The sequence below is a fragment of the Taeniopygia guttata genome, chromosome 3, assembly GCF_048771995.1.
Source record: "Taeniopygia guttata chromosome 3, bTaeGut7.mat, whole genome shotgun sequence".
NCBI lineage: Eukaryota > Metazoa > Chordata > Aves > Passeriformes > Estrildidae > Taeniopygia > Taeniopygia guttata.
In genome coordinates this window covers 30782089-30795863 of record NC_133027.1, presented here as the reverse complement: position 1 = coordinate 30795863, position 13775 = coordinate 30782089, and the positions used below count along the sequence as shown (strand labels likewise).

The window sequence follows — 13775 nt, the reverse complement described above, 5'->3', positions numbered from 1 at the left end:
CCTTCATGCCACTTTGCTAGGTTTGCTCCAGTCTGTCCCTGTTTCTTCGTGGAGCCCAGAACAGCACAGCACTACAGACGCCGTCTCACCAGTGCTGAGGAAAGGATCTCCTTAGACCCACACACTGACCACTCTCTTCTGGAAATTTCAGTCCAAGATGTTGATTGCCTTCTTTGTGGCAAGGGTGTATTACTGATTCATAACCAATTTTTGATCCACAGCATTTCTTCTGCACTGCCAACACCCCCTAGGGACAGAGCTTTGCATTCATTTCTTCCACTTGTTCACTTGCCTGCTCCGGAGCAGCAGCACATCCATCTGGTTTATCAACCACTCCTCCGAGTCTTGTAGCCCATCCATGTTTGCCAAGGGAGGGGTCTATCCAGTCACACAGGTTATTAATGAAGATGTTAAACAGTGCTGGCCTCAATAACAATCTATGAGCTACACTAAAAGGGACTGGCCTCCTGCTCCACTTTAGGATGTTGATCACCACCTTGAGCCTGGCATTTCAGCCTCTAAGCTATTTGCAATCCACCTCACTGTGTCTTTATCCAGAAAGCATTTCATCAGCTCATCAAAGAAGTTACAAGACAGTTTATAAAGCCTCATGAAAGGTCAAGGTAAGAAAACACACATCATTCTCATCCAAGTAGCCAGTCATCTTTCTCAGTTCAGTGTGGAAGGCTGTTTTCAGGTTGGTCACACATTACAGCCCCTTGATCAATCCACACTACTGCCCATCATTTTTCTTCATGTGTTTTCAGGATTATTTGGTCTGTCACTTTTCCAGGAACAGAGGCAAAGCTGACTGGCTTGCAGTTCCTTAGACATTCCTTCTTGCTCTCTTCAGAGATAGTAAGAGATCTGCTTGAGTTCAGTTCCCAAAACCCACTCCCACAGTCACCATGACCTTAGTTAATGAGAGTCACCACAAAATTACCTTGGCTACCCCGTCTCACTCCTGGCTGCATCCTATCAGAGCCCACAGAATGTGTACATCCAATTTCTACAAGTGATCCCAAACCTGATCCTTCTCTACTGAGAGTATACTTTCCTTGCCCAGAATCACTGAAAAAAAAGTCTAACTAGTAAATAACAAAGTGAAGACGACGTTGAATGTCTCAGTTGTTTCCACATCCCTTATGAGCAGTTCCCTGCCCCATTCAGCAGCAGGTCTACATTTTCTCCATTCTTTTTTCTGCCAGTTATCTGTAAATACCTCCCGTGTTGCCATTCACATGAACCTTGGCATTAAACTCCACATGGACATTGGCTTTCTCAGCTGGACACATTTGCATGCTTGGATGATGTCTCCAGGCTCTCCCTGGGCCAACATGTTTCTGCTTCCACAGGGTTATATGCTTTCTTTTTGTGTCTGAGCTTTTTCAGAAGCTCCTCATTCATTCAAGCAGCACCCCTGGTGCCTTTGTACCATTTCCTATTCATTGCAATATGCCACACCAGAGCTTAAAGAAGTAGTCAACCAGCTTTCCTGGCTCTCTCTGCTCAGAACCATGTTCCAAACGATTCTTCCAAGAAGATCCTTGAATGGAAGAAAATCTTCCTTTCTGATGGTTATGGCTGTAATCCTACTCTTTGCTTTGCTGTCTGCAATTCAGATCCCGAACTCTTCTACCTCATGACCACTGCAGCCAAGACTAATCCTAACCTTTACATCCTCAACCTGTCATTGCTTGTTTGCAAGAAACAGGTCCCCAACCACTTGTATTGAGATATGGGCATCAATGCATGGCAGAAGCTTCCTTGATTACTTATTCCCTGCTGTGCTTTCTCCCCAGAAAAAAAAAGTATGGTACAAGTACCCTACAAGCAAGAAAGCCTGTGAACATTAGGCTTGTGCTGTCTGAGGAAATCCTCATTACTACTCCTGACCCATAAACTCTCAACTGGCTCACCCATCTCCAGGTAAAGCTGCAGGCAGCCCCACTGCTCTCACAGCAAACAGCAACTCCCCTTTACCACCATCCCAGTCTGCCCTTCCTAAGCCCCTGTACTTACCCATTACAGACCTCCAGCTGTGAGCTATCCCACTCAGCAATGCCAATAAAAATCATTTTACTCTGCCATAATACCTGCAAACAACTTGCTGACAGTACATTGAAGACTGATTTAACTAGTCATTGGTTCATCAGCCTAACTCTTCAAAATCACCTCAACATGAAAATAAGGTATCACTGAACAACTTTACCTGTCCACAAGGGAAAATCATTATGTCTAAGAGAATTTAGTTGTGGCCACAAGAGACACTGTGAAGCACCAGAGTTCTTTAAGTAAAGCTGAATCATGCTCAAATGAACCTTTTGGAGCCAGTCTAAGACAATGTGACACCTGAGCTAAATCAACTGCTGACTACTCCCTGAGTAATGTCTGATAAATGACTCTCTTATATCCTATAGGATACATGCATTAAAAAGGGAGTCACCTTTCCAGGAAAGGGTACCTCCCTAAAAATCTGCTTATCACATAGATATGTCTAATTGCTTCCTCTGTATCACCTACAAGGACATGATACAGCCTGCAGCACAGTTGCTCTTTCTTCTTTATAGCATTCAGAACAAAGATGGAAGACAGCATTGTTCCATTCTGCAGAAGGAAATTCAGGAACAAAGCAAAGACCAAGTGGTACAAACAGCATCCTGCAGAAGCAGCTCTTTTACATCACTGAAGGGCGACAGAACTGCAGCTTCAGGACAACTTGAAGACCCACACCTGGAGTCCTAAACAAAAGAACTGGGTTGTTTTGCACCTTAAAAAGGCAAGAGCATGGTCTCATCAATAGCAATGATCACTTTTCAGGAACTGTCCCATCCTTGTGGTCCACACAACACAAAAAGCTTAGACTGCCAATAACTTCTGAACATAGGGTAGCAAACTAAGCACATAAGGATTTCTGCATCAGCATGAGGTGCAATACACCTCAGAGAATCTAAAGTTTTGCAACACAATAAAAATAAGAAGTCCCAGAAATATTTCTATTAGTAGTCACAGAAATAATTAGGTTGAGAGGAATCTCTGGAGGTTACCTAGTCTGGCCTATTGTCAAAGCAATGCTAAGTTCAAAGTTAAATCATGCTGCTCTGGGTCTCACACAGTCAAGTTAAAGTCCTGAAGAACAGAAATTGCATCCACTACAGGAAAAAAATCCTTCAACTTTGCAACTAATCCAATTCTATTACAAGCTAAACATTTTTCCTGTGACTTATTTGAAAATATTTTTCTGCACTGTAAGAGTCAGGAGATGGAAACAAGACCCTTCCTTTCATGGGCTGCTAGTGCCACCCAACACTGCAACATCCCATTCAGAAGTCCTAAGCTGAAGCTGCCATACTTTGTTCCCATTAAATGAGGTCTCTTAAGGCTCTGTTCTTGGGGGAAGCAATTATTCTTCTCAGGGCTGCAACAGCAACAAATTCCTAAGTTTCAGTCTCATCCAACCAGTGTCAGCAACAGGTTAAAAGCACACTGAACGAGAGCACTGAGGTAGTTTTATTTAGTAGTAGAAAATGAAGAAAAAAATCATGGTTATATAGCCACAAGAGAGACTAAAGTGAGTTTCTGGTCCCTAAGAGTCTCTGAAGGCACTGTCTTTGACAAAAAGGCCAGAAAACTACCAGCTAAGTACCAGATTATCACTAGGACTTCTAGTGATACAGTTCCTTACTATTATTAGAGTTCAAGATATATAATTTCATTTACTAAGCTTAAGTAAGAACAACCCTGAATCAAAATGCTTTGCCTTCATTATTCCTTATGGAAGGATAAGGAATAGTGGCTCCTCACTGGAGAGCCAGAGACCTCCAGCTGTATCTGTCAATTCATGTTCCAGTCTGTTACACTCACATGATCCTTCCCAAGCTTATCTTGGGATAATGTGAACCCTGCAACAGAAAAACACAAAGAAACACCAGCAATTTCTTAATCTGAGTGACCTGCAGTAACATCTGCTGTTTGCAACAACTGGTACAGAATATTCATACAGCAAAATCAGCTACTAGTAAGCTAGTACTTTGTGTTTGAACTTCAATATAGGGCTAGAAGCTGCAGTAGAGATGAGGTGTGAAACTGACCTCCAGCATAGTCCAACTGTGTTCTACTACCCCTAGTGTACTCCCAGGGGTTTCTCCACCTGAGGAGGAAGACAGGAAATATTTTCACCTGAGGAGTTACAGCAGCCAGGGCCTTGCCCTAGTGTGAGCTCTGTCAATGAGCTGTCACAAAGCTTTCTTACACTGACAGTGAGGCAAAAACTGATGCCTTGCACAAGCTGACGGCAGTGAGCTGTAAGAGTTATCCATCTGCTTGAGAAAGAAGTATACTCTCCATTAAAGGATACAGGCAAGATTAAGACAGTTAAAAGAACAGACATCAAACAGGCAAACGGCAAAGCGGCTTCACAAAAAGTGACAATCATACACAAATGTTTAAGTTGGTCTCCTAGCCACAGAAGAGATCATATGCAAGACTTGAATGTCTACTCAAAGGAGTCTGAACATCTGTAAACATTTCTGGGATATTCCGATTTTTTCCATAGCTAAATTGCCCCCTTACTTACACTGTATTTCTTTTCTCCCTCACTGCTAAGAGACGCCATACTTGGGATTGGTTAGTTGTTAGGGAAGTTAACTTTAAGTTCTAGCTACACAAACATTAGTACCACAATCTTTCCTGCTGAGTCTCTCTCCACACTCCCAAGTGTCTGTACCTGCTACTCTTAAGACAGAAGGCCAAGTCTTCAGTCACATACAGATATTCAGTGACTGTACAGTACAGCTATAAATACTGAAAAGTATTTTCATTAATATTCTAACCAATTTTAATCTGGTTGAACAAGCAACAGTGTCACTGTGCTAAGATATTGGTAACAGATCATTTAAACAGGCTTCAAACACTATCAAGCATGAAGTAAGTAAACATTTAAAAAAGCCCAAAAAACCAAAAAAAACCCAAGAAACCCAGAACACTTCCTTCTGATCCAGAAACTTATTCACCTTTTCTGAAGGCCCAGAACATCTACAATTGTTTACACCAAGGTCTGAAAGTTTCCAATTATGTTATTTTAACTTGATTACAGTTTACAAAAAATCTGAAGCAGTTGACAGATCAGGTAATTGATTTCTTGACAGGGAGATGAATTTCCAGATTTAATAGTGAATCCATTGGTATTAAAGACAGCATCCAAATACAAGCATAACAGACAGAAAAGGTATATTCTGTCTGAGGCAACAGCTCAGACAGCTCTCAGCTCAAAGAGAACATTCACATTGTTTTTTCTTAGAAGGAGACAAGATATTCAGCAGAATCGAAGGACTGTCCATCTAAGCAAGTAAGTCTGTAAACTGAAGGCCATCAGACTTGGTCTAGCATGACTGCCTCTGTAAATGGGGAGCATAAGACTCTGATTACTGTTCCTAATGATGTTTGAAACTAATCTCCTTTTGTGCTTCATCACACACCTCAACTTCTAAGTACTTGATTCAGTATTTAATTTCAGCATCCTAACACCAGCCTTGCTGTCAAGCAGTAAGAACACAAGTCTAGGAGACTTCTAGCATGTTGTAAGCAGGTACTAACTACACAGAAATAGCAAATTATAGCCCCTGTAATCAAAGGGTCCCTGACTGATGTTAACAGCTTGATTTATTTGGGCTTCATTTCAGATTTCTAAGAGGTGTCATTGCTTAAGGGATTCAAATATCAGGATTGAGACAACAATTTAAAAAATGCATTATCCTCCCTCTACAATGAAAAGTAAGAAAAATTAAAATGCTCTACAATAGCTTTCAGCATAGTCTACGTACGTGATACAGCTTCTCCTACATCCTTCCAATTCCTGCCAGCTTTACTTAGTTATACAAACAAAAGGATCACAAAGGCATTCCAGTTGCCTCTCTTTCAAAACTTCAGGGTGGCTTAAGCTACTGTCAACATACCCGACTATTTCCTACAAGTATCAGAAACAGTAGTGTAACTTCTCCCCAGTAATGTAACACTGGGAAGACATCTATTGCCATATGCACACAGTTGTTCAGATTGGGATGTAAAGAACTGACAGTACACAACCAAAAACTGCCTTGTCAAATGTCATCCCAGGCTCCTCACTCTTTCAAAAGTCTCAGTGATTGCAAAGACAGTTTCAGAACCTTTAATTTTCAGGTTTCTTCCCCACAGAAGTATCATCTAGCCTTTCTGACAGACGTAAGATTTACAATTTGAAGGTGACATATGGTAACTTCCATATGGCCCTAAACCAGGTAGTTTCCAACACATTTTAGCAGCAACAGTCAGATTCATAACAGCTATTTAAACAGGTAAAAGGCAAAGGCAAATACAGAATAAAAATCACTTCTAGAAACTGTTGTTAGGGTCAGCAATCCTAATTATTACTTCATGCTACTCTGACAGATGTGCCCTCAGCTGTATTCTTCACCTTACAAAGCCATCCAATGTATCTGCATACCTCACACTTGAAGAAGCAGACCACAAATCAAAGGACGGATTTATTCTTGATATGAGACCACTGCTAGTGACAGAAAGATTATTTTGAGGATGACCAATAACTTTTCTAATTCTTACACAGAGCAAGCATGCAATAAATACTGGAAAGATGCATGCTTCAAACTTCTTTGCAAGCAATGCATATGGCAGTCCTATACATGGGCAAGGAAAGCTAACTCAGTAACTCAGGAGTGACAGGATGGTAGCGGGAGCCAATATCACCTTTTAGATGCAAGAAGTAAAAGCCAGCAGAAAAGCCTTATTGCTATGAAGGAAGAGTTCAATAGCAGCATTTCAGTAGATGCATGAAAGTAATGAGTAGTAAATATGCTAACAGGACCAGATTACATTTTTTAGGGTCAAAAGGATATTTCTAAGATTTTCAATTATGTCTAGCTACTTAAGAATTCTCAGAGCCTCAAAGAATAGCAGTTAGATATACAAGTCTAATCTGCAAGATTTCCACAACCTTTGGATGTGACTATCTGAAAATAAGCCCAGGGTAAATATAATACTTCAGATTTAAGAGATACTGTAATACCTTGGGTGAGAGAAAGGAATTAGTTCAGCTCATGCTGAACTGACAGCTATCTGAAAGACTATACTGAAAACAATGTTTTTAAGTACTGCCAGAATAAGATCCAAGACAACTGCAACTCAGCTAAAACAACTGGAGTTAATCATGAAGATGTTACCCCACAATTAGGTGACCAAGAAAAAGAAACAAAACACAGAACTTGGAGGGTCCTACTGAGCAGCAGAAAGGAGGACAGACAAAGGAGCCAAGCTCACACAAGAGGAAAGTAACAGAAACTAAAGCGGACAACACTGCAAAGAAAAAAGAATACATTACATTAAGAAAACTAAAGACATTATGAACTAGGACTGACACAAGAGAAGTCCTTAACATTTTGTCATGTTAATGACAAATAGCTTCATGTTAATTTCTGCAGAATCCAGTATGAAGAGGCTCTCCAGTGGAACAGACCATAGGGAACTCCAGACTAATAACAAACACGACTAGAGATGAAAGGGATGCTGTTAGTGTTGGAAGAGGTGAAGGAGACCTCACAGGCTGGGAAATGCCAGACAGCGGGCAGGCTCTGGTTAGCTAACAGAGCCACGTTAATAGCCGCTGCCTCAGACAGCCCTGCATTCCTGGACTAGCAAAACTACAGCTTTGCCAGACAGCAGCAAATCATGAGCACTCAAACACCATGGATTAAACATGAAACACATTAGGAAAAAACAGCTGGCTGCAGCCTTTGAGCAAGAATCCACAGTGACATGCTGAGCTGTCTCCTGGAAGTATACAAAAATCTAGACTTCGGGGTACAATGGAAGCATCTCAACATTGTTCCCACAATGCTCCTTCCCAGAAGGAAACTGCCTAAACTTCAAGTAAGACATCATCACAAACTGTATGTATATATGGGCACATCTCAGTCAAGTGCCTTCAGAAGAGCTGCAACTAAAGCAAGTTTATCATTCCACACTCCTCCTTCCAACTATAAAAAAACCCCAAACATACACAGTACAGGCAAAGTCAGCACTATAAAGCTAATATGATACAAGATTTAAAATAAAAATTGCTAAAACAGGATGAAGTAAATGCAAATTAAACTTGAAGGGAAGAATAGAATAAATAAAAAGAAACCACCAAACCACAAGTCCCTCACATTGCGTCACCCAGTATTTTCATGCCAGCTTTCCTGGGGCCAGGGTGAAAGCAAGCCATGCTTCTGGCATACAGAGAGACAGCAAAAGAGAAAAGCAAGAAGCTTTCAAAAGTGCCATCAGATTTTAGTATGTTTTTACTCTAAGTAAAAGAGTCTACTAGAAATTTGAAAACTGAATGAATATGTACTAGCGGAAGACAGCCTGGTCAAGATATTGGTAGGTCCTCCAGAACCTGAACAGGAAAAAAAAAAAAATTAAGATACACCAAAGCTTGATCTTACAAAAGAAAGCACCAAAGAAAAGAACAGTGAATAAAACCACCAATAAACACAAATATAATGAAAAGGAAACTGAAAGTGTCAGCACTGCTGAATTGAAAGGGCAAAAGATACTGAGCACTGAGGGCTACAGAGACACACAAACGTTTTGACTGAGCAAGAGTTAGGAGAAAACTCTGAAGACAGGACAATTAATCAGAGAATTCTGGACTCCAATATTGAGCAACACAGCCCTCAGGTCAATGCTACGTAACAACTTATATATGTATCAGCAAGCAGGACCAAGCAGCATTCAGCACGGAAATACAGAGTGCCAATAACACATAAAATATAAAAATGAGCTTTTGCCAGAAAGTCACTGGTTACAAAGAGTCATTTACATGGTAACCAATTGTCATGGGGCAAGAGGAGCTGTGTTAGGAAATGGTTAGGCAGAATTATTTACAAAATATAAAGACCCATTATCTTTGGTATAATCCATATCATGTACTTCTAAGAGTTTATAGTAGGACAGTACAGTCTTCTCTCTGATTGTGCACGACAGGACTTGGATGCACAGTGAAAAATAGCAGCACACACAGATGGGAAGAGAATTTACAAACACAGCGCCATTTCTGGTTGCTCAAATGAAGCTCACTCACACTTCACACCCACTTTATGTGGAGAAGGACTGAACAAGGCAGCTCTGGCATTAATCATACAGTGTGAACTCCCAATTGTTATTCAGGAAGCATAGACTTAATAACTTACTGTGCAGCCACCCTACATAACAATCTTAATAAACTGACTCTGGATGAAAGAGGGATGTGCTACAATTTTCCATTTGAAAGCAACAGAACCCATGGTAAATACAAATATATATATATATATACACTTTTGTGAAGGAAAAAAATATAGACTAAAGCACTGTAAGATTTGCCAGTGATATAATCTTTAAAATTCCATTCATCCCCAAAGCCACATCTGTGACACATTTAACCAGACTCAGACATCCAGATTCACAGAGCCTGGCATTCTGACTGAGTCAGCAAGGCGGGGTATATTGTTTTGGACACTCGACATTCAACTCATCTGGCATCTACCCCGGCATCGGCCAGTCCCTTCCCGAAGGCCACAGCCCGCTCCAGATCGATACCTGGTAGCGCAGGAAGCGGACGCGGCTGTGAAACTTCAGGAAAGGGCTGGGCCAGTCATTGCATAAAGCCCGGCTGGGGGCTCCTGGCTGGAGGACAAGGCGGCTGCAGCCCAGCCCATGGAGGAGCGGCTCTCACGGAAAGGTCAGGCTGTCTGTCTGCCCCGAGCCCGGCCCCGCTGCCGCCCCCGGGCCCGCTGTCGGGAGGAGCCGCCCGCCGGTCCCACCGCCCTGCGGACGTGGCGCGGCCCCGAGCCGGCCCGCAGCCGCCCCGAGCCGGGACCCGCCGGGGCCGCGCCGCGCCCGGGCCGGGCCCCCCGCCCCGCGTACCCTTGGCCTCGCAGTCCGCGCAGTACTTGTTGTCCTCCTCCCGCAGCAGCTTGGCCAGGATGGCCTGGTGCTGCTCGTTCTGCTTCTGCGCCTTCTCCCGGCAGGAGCGGGTGGCCATGGCGGGGCCGGAGCGCTCCTGCCCTGGCGCGGCCACGGGAACCGGCGGCCGCGATTGCCGACTTCCTCAACCGGAACTATTTGCGGACGCCTCCGCCTCCCTCCCTCCCGCTACCGGGACAGCGCGCGCGCACACGCCCATCCCGGCCGCGACCGTCCCTTATTCCAGCGGTGACAAATAGTCCGCCGGGTCCCTAAGGCCGCGCAGCGATGTCGCCCCTGCGCGGCGCTTCCCCAAGAGGGAAAACGCCGTCCTGTCTTTAGAAGGGCACGGAGCGGTGCCCGGGCACAAGGGGACCGCGGCCACCACAGGTGATGTATCCATCCGCCGGCGGTGACCCCGCCCCCAGGTGGTGCCCGGGGCAAGGGCGGGGCCCGGCGCGAGCCGCCGCACCTGTGCGCGCGCCGCCCCGCCCTGAGGGGAGAGGCCGCGGGGGGTGCCCGCGGCCCTGTGCTGTGTCAGTACCCCAAACACACCTCGGTCCTTGTAGTTACCAAATACCCCAAAGCACAGCCAAGGGATCTGCCAGTGCTATGAGACCGGGAACCCTGTGTCCTCGGGACGGTTGTCTCTTTCTCCAGGCCACTGCTGGCGGAGAAAAAGCTCTTACAGCCTTTTGATTGAATGGACTCTGCCGTAGCCGGAACTCGCCCTCTGAACTTTCTCCAACAGTACGTGTTTCTGGCTGAAATAAAGCTTTACAGGCGGCAGAGACCTTGCAATGAGGAATCTGGTGCTTTTCCACCCTTGTGTACGTGGTGAGTTGCTCTGGGGAAGTCAGACTGGGATCCAAAGCACCTGCAGAAAAGCACAGCCATCTTCTGGGACCAAGACTGCACCTCTACATTTTGCCCCTCAAAATGCCATGTCGCTGTTGTTCCCTTCCTTCGTTTTGTATCAGGTCCCTTTGCTGCTGCTGAGCTCTCTGTTACAGAGTCTGTTCACCAGTAACATCCTTTTTGTCAGATCAGTTCCAGCTTGCTGCATTTTTTTTGCCTTTAATCCAACCCTTCTGGAAAGAGCTAAAGCCTATATATAGCCTTTAAAATGCTTGTGTGAGGCAGATGGAAATTCAGGTCTTTTCCCTCTCAGCCACTAAATTACTGAATCATTCTCTTGTGTCTTTCTCAGAGACAACAGTGAATTAAATACAGTTGATGAAAATACTACACGTTAAGTTAATTAGGAGTTAAACTAGCACCTGACATGGGAAAATGTGTTTAGATTTCCCTTAAACAGAGAGTTAAGGTCTGCCTGTACAGTGTGAGTCTCCTGGCCAGTGAGTTACTGGCTATGAGGTTTCAAAATGAGAATCTGGTATAAATACATAATTCGATAGATGGTTTAGCATCCTACTCAGAGCAGGCATTAAACGTTTAAATCAGAAATGTAGAATGGCACAGCAGAGTGGCTTACAGTGCCAAAATACAAAGACTAGCTACAGCAGAAGGTATGTAACACAAATGATACTCTATCCTGATATTTGCCATCAGCCCTTGCCTAGAGACTTGGTTATTGAAGCACATTAAACATGACATTAAGCAGGACTGACTTCTTCTAGCTGAATACTTTATCTGCAAGCATATAACTGTTTTCTAGCCCAAAGTGGGCTACTTACTCCATTTTTTTACTGCTTTTTTTTTTTTTTTAAGAGAAAACCAGCTTCAGCTAGAAAGGAAGCTTCTGCTCCTTGCTGTTATTCCAGGATTCTGAGAAACAGGATTCTTGTATGCTTGTTAAAATGGCAAGAGCCATGGGTAGAGAGAGTAAGGGAAATGAACTTGCTTCTCATGTGCTAGATAAGCAGCAGCATTGCCATTTTAGAAGAAAATAGTAGTTGCTTTTCTATGTGACAGACTTGACTTGTAGGCTACACGTAGTCTGAAACTCTCTGCCATATTGCCAGAAGGTATCAAATATCTTTAAGCAATTGGTTTAATGTGCATCAGTTTCTCTGATTCTAAAACAAATACAGTGATGCTTCCAATGTAAAGTGGCTATTGATCCAGTTCCTGTGCTTGAAAAAACCTACACAACTGGACAGACTGTCTTGTTCAGTATATGCTTTTGCCCTTAGTGCTTAAAACTAAATGCTATGTCTTGATTGATGCGGGATGTCATCTCCTAGCTGTTGAGTATGATGATGTGCTTCTTGTGTTCAGCACTGAAAAGTATCCTTCCAAGTACTTCTGCTTCTGTAATGTAGTAGAAATATGAAATCACCTATTTCACCATGAGGTGAAATGATATATTAATATTTTAATAGATAGTGCTTTGAAAACAGCATGCTGTAAATACATCATTAGGTGTTTCCCTCAGAGCACAAATGAATTGAAGGAGGACAAAAATGTATCCCTTCTGTGCCTTTGCTGCTTTTTCTAGATCTTAAACAGCAGCAGAATGCTGTAGATGTGAAGTTATTGCCAAAAGCATTTTTCAGAGGGGGAAAAAAGGAAGAAAATATGTTTTTTGGGATACAGTATGACTTATAGAAGGAGTTCAGGTCTGCCCACACTATGCCATGACTTGTAGTGCAGAGAGGCCAGAGATGTTGCTCCTTCAAAAGAAGATACACAGTTGTCCTGCTGAGCCTGTCAGCTCGGTGCCCTTTGCTTCACCTTTCATTAAGCCCTGTAGCGCACAGCCCATGCAATCCAGTTCTGGAATTGTTTACAGTACATGCCTTGTGTTTCAAGACCTTTATCTTCAGAATTGAGTGAGTTTCATGAGGTGAACTGAATTTTCCACAAAGTAACTTGAACATTGAAATTCTGGAATTTTCAATACTAGAGATTGTGTTGCGTTTAGTAAAAGTAAATTTACCCAGCATGAGAAAAATCTCTCCCTAATTGTCACTTCTTGTCATCCTGCAGGCTATTCCACTTTTTTGCAGAGATACCTATAGATAGTTTGTGAACTTCATAAGCTAGTAGCTGAAATTCACTGAATCTAGACACCTACCTTTTTCAGAATTCATCCCATAAACCAGCTTTAAATAGTATTTGCTAATCAGGACAGTATTTGCATAAATTTGACTTAATGGGGATGTATCAGGTACAAAGTTATTAACTGGATCGAAAGCAGGTGTTAAAATAGCTGTGTTTCCCTAATGCCTCATTTTCAAATATCAAAGTCCAGAAATAAATGGGGTTCCAGTTAGAGTTGTTGAGTTGAGAATTTCTGATTCATAAAAAGGCTTGGTGCTTCAGATGTTTTCAAGCTCTTAAGAAAAAGTTAAATATACATATATATACATATACATACATACACACACACACATGTATATATATGTATATAACTTCCTGGGAAATGGACATTTTAGTAATGTTTCTGAAACGTGGCTCTTCCAAGTTGGCTGCCCATGGTGCAGTGTCTGGGCAGCCCACAGGATCAGATAATGTGATCCTTGGCTGGCAGAGAATGGCAGAACCTGAAAAGCTGACCATAATCACTGTGTTTCAGCAAATGCTTCAGATGCAATTTCTATGACAAACTTAAGAAACCTTGAGGTATGAGCCTGTCACCCTGTCTACCCTTGACAGGGTGGAGAGAAACAGACATTTGTGAAAGTGGCTTGCTGTGTTCTCAGACAGGTGCCTGACTGGGGTGAGCTGAATTACTGTCTGGAGGGGCCTGCCTTAGAAGGAGGGGAATGACTTCCTTGATAGTTTGTGTCTCCTAATTGAGAATAAAGTGTAGAGAGGGTGCCTGTCTTCTA

General features: G+C 43.0%; 1 protein-coding gene across 4 annotated transcripts in view; it reads right to left on the bottom strand.

Moving 5' to 3' along the window:
- Positions 1-10172, bottom strand: part of SMAP1 (small ArfGAP 1) — a 90067-nt gene extending 79895 nt beyond the window's left edge. For all 4 annotated transcript variants that reach the window (XM_030267393.4, XM_072926526.1, XM_072926527.1 and 1 more), the window contains exon 1: positions 9940-10172. In XM_030267393.4, the coding sequence (XP_030123253.4) occupies positions 9940-10057 (118 nt within the window). In that variant the 5' untranslated portion in view covers positions 10058-10172. The remainder of the gene's footprint in view (positions 1-9939) is intronic.
- Positions 10173-13775: the final 3603 nt, after the last annotated feature.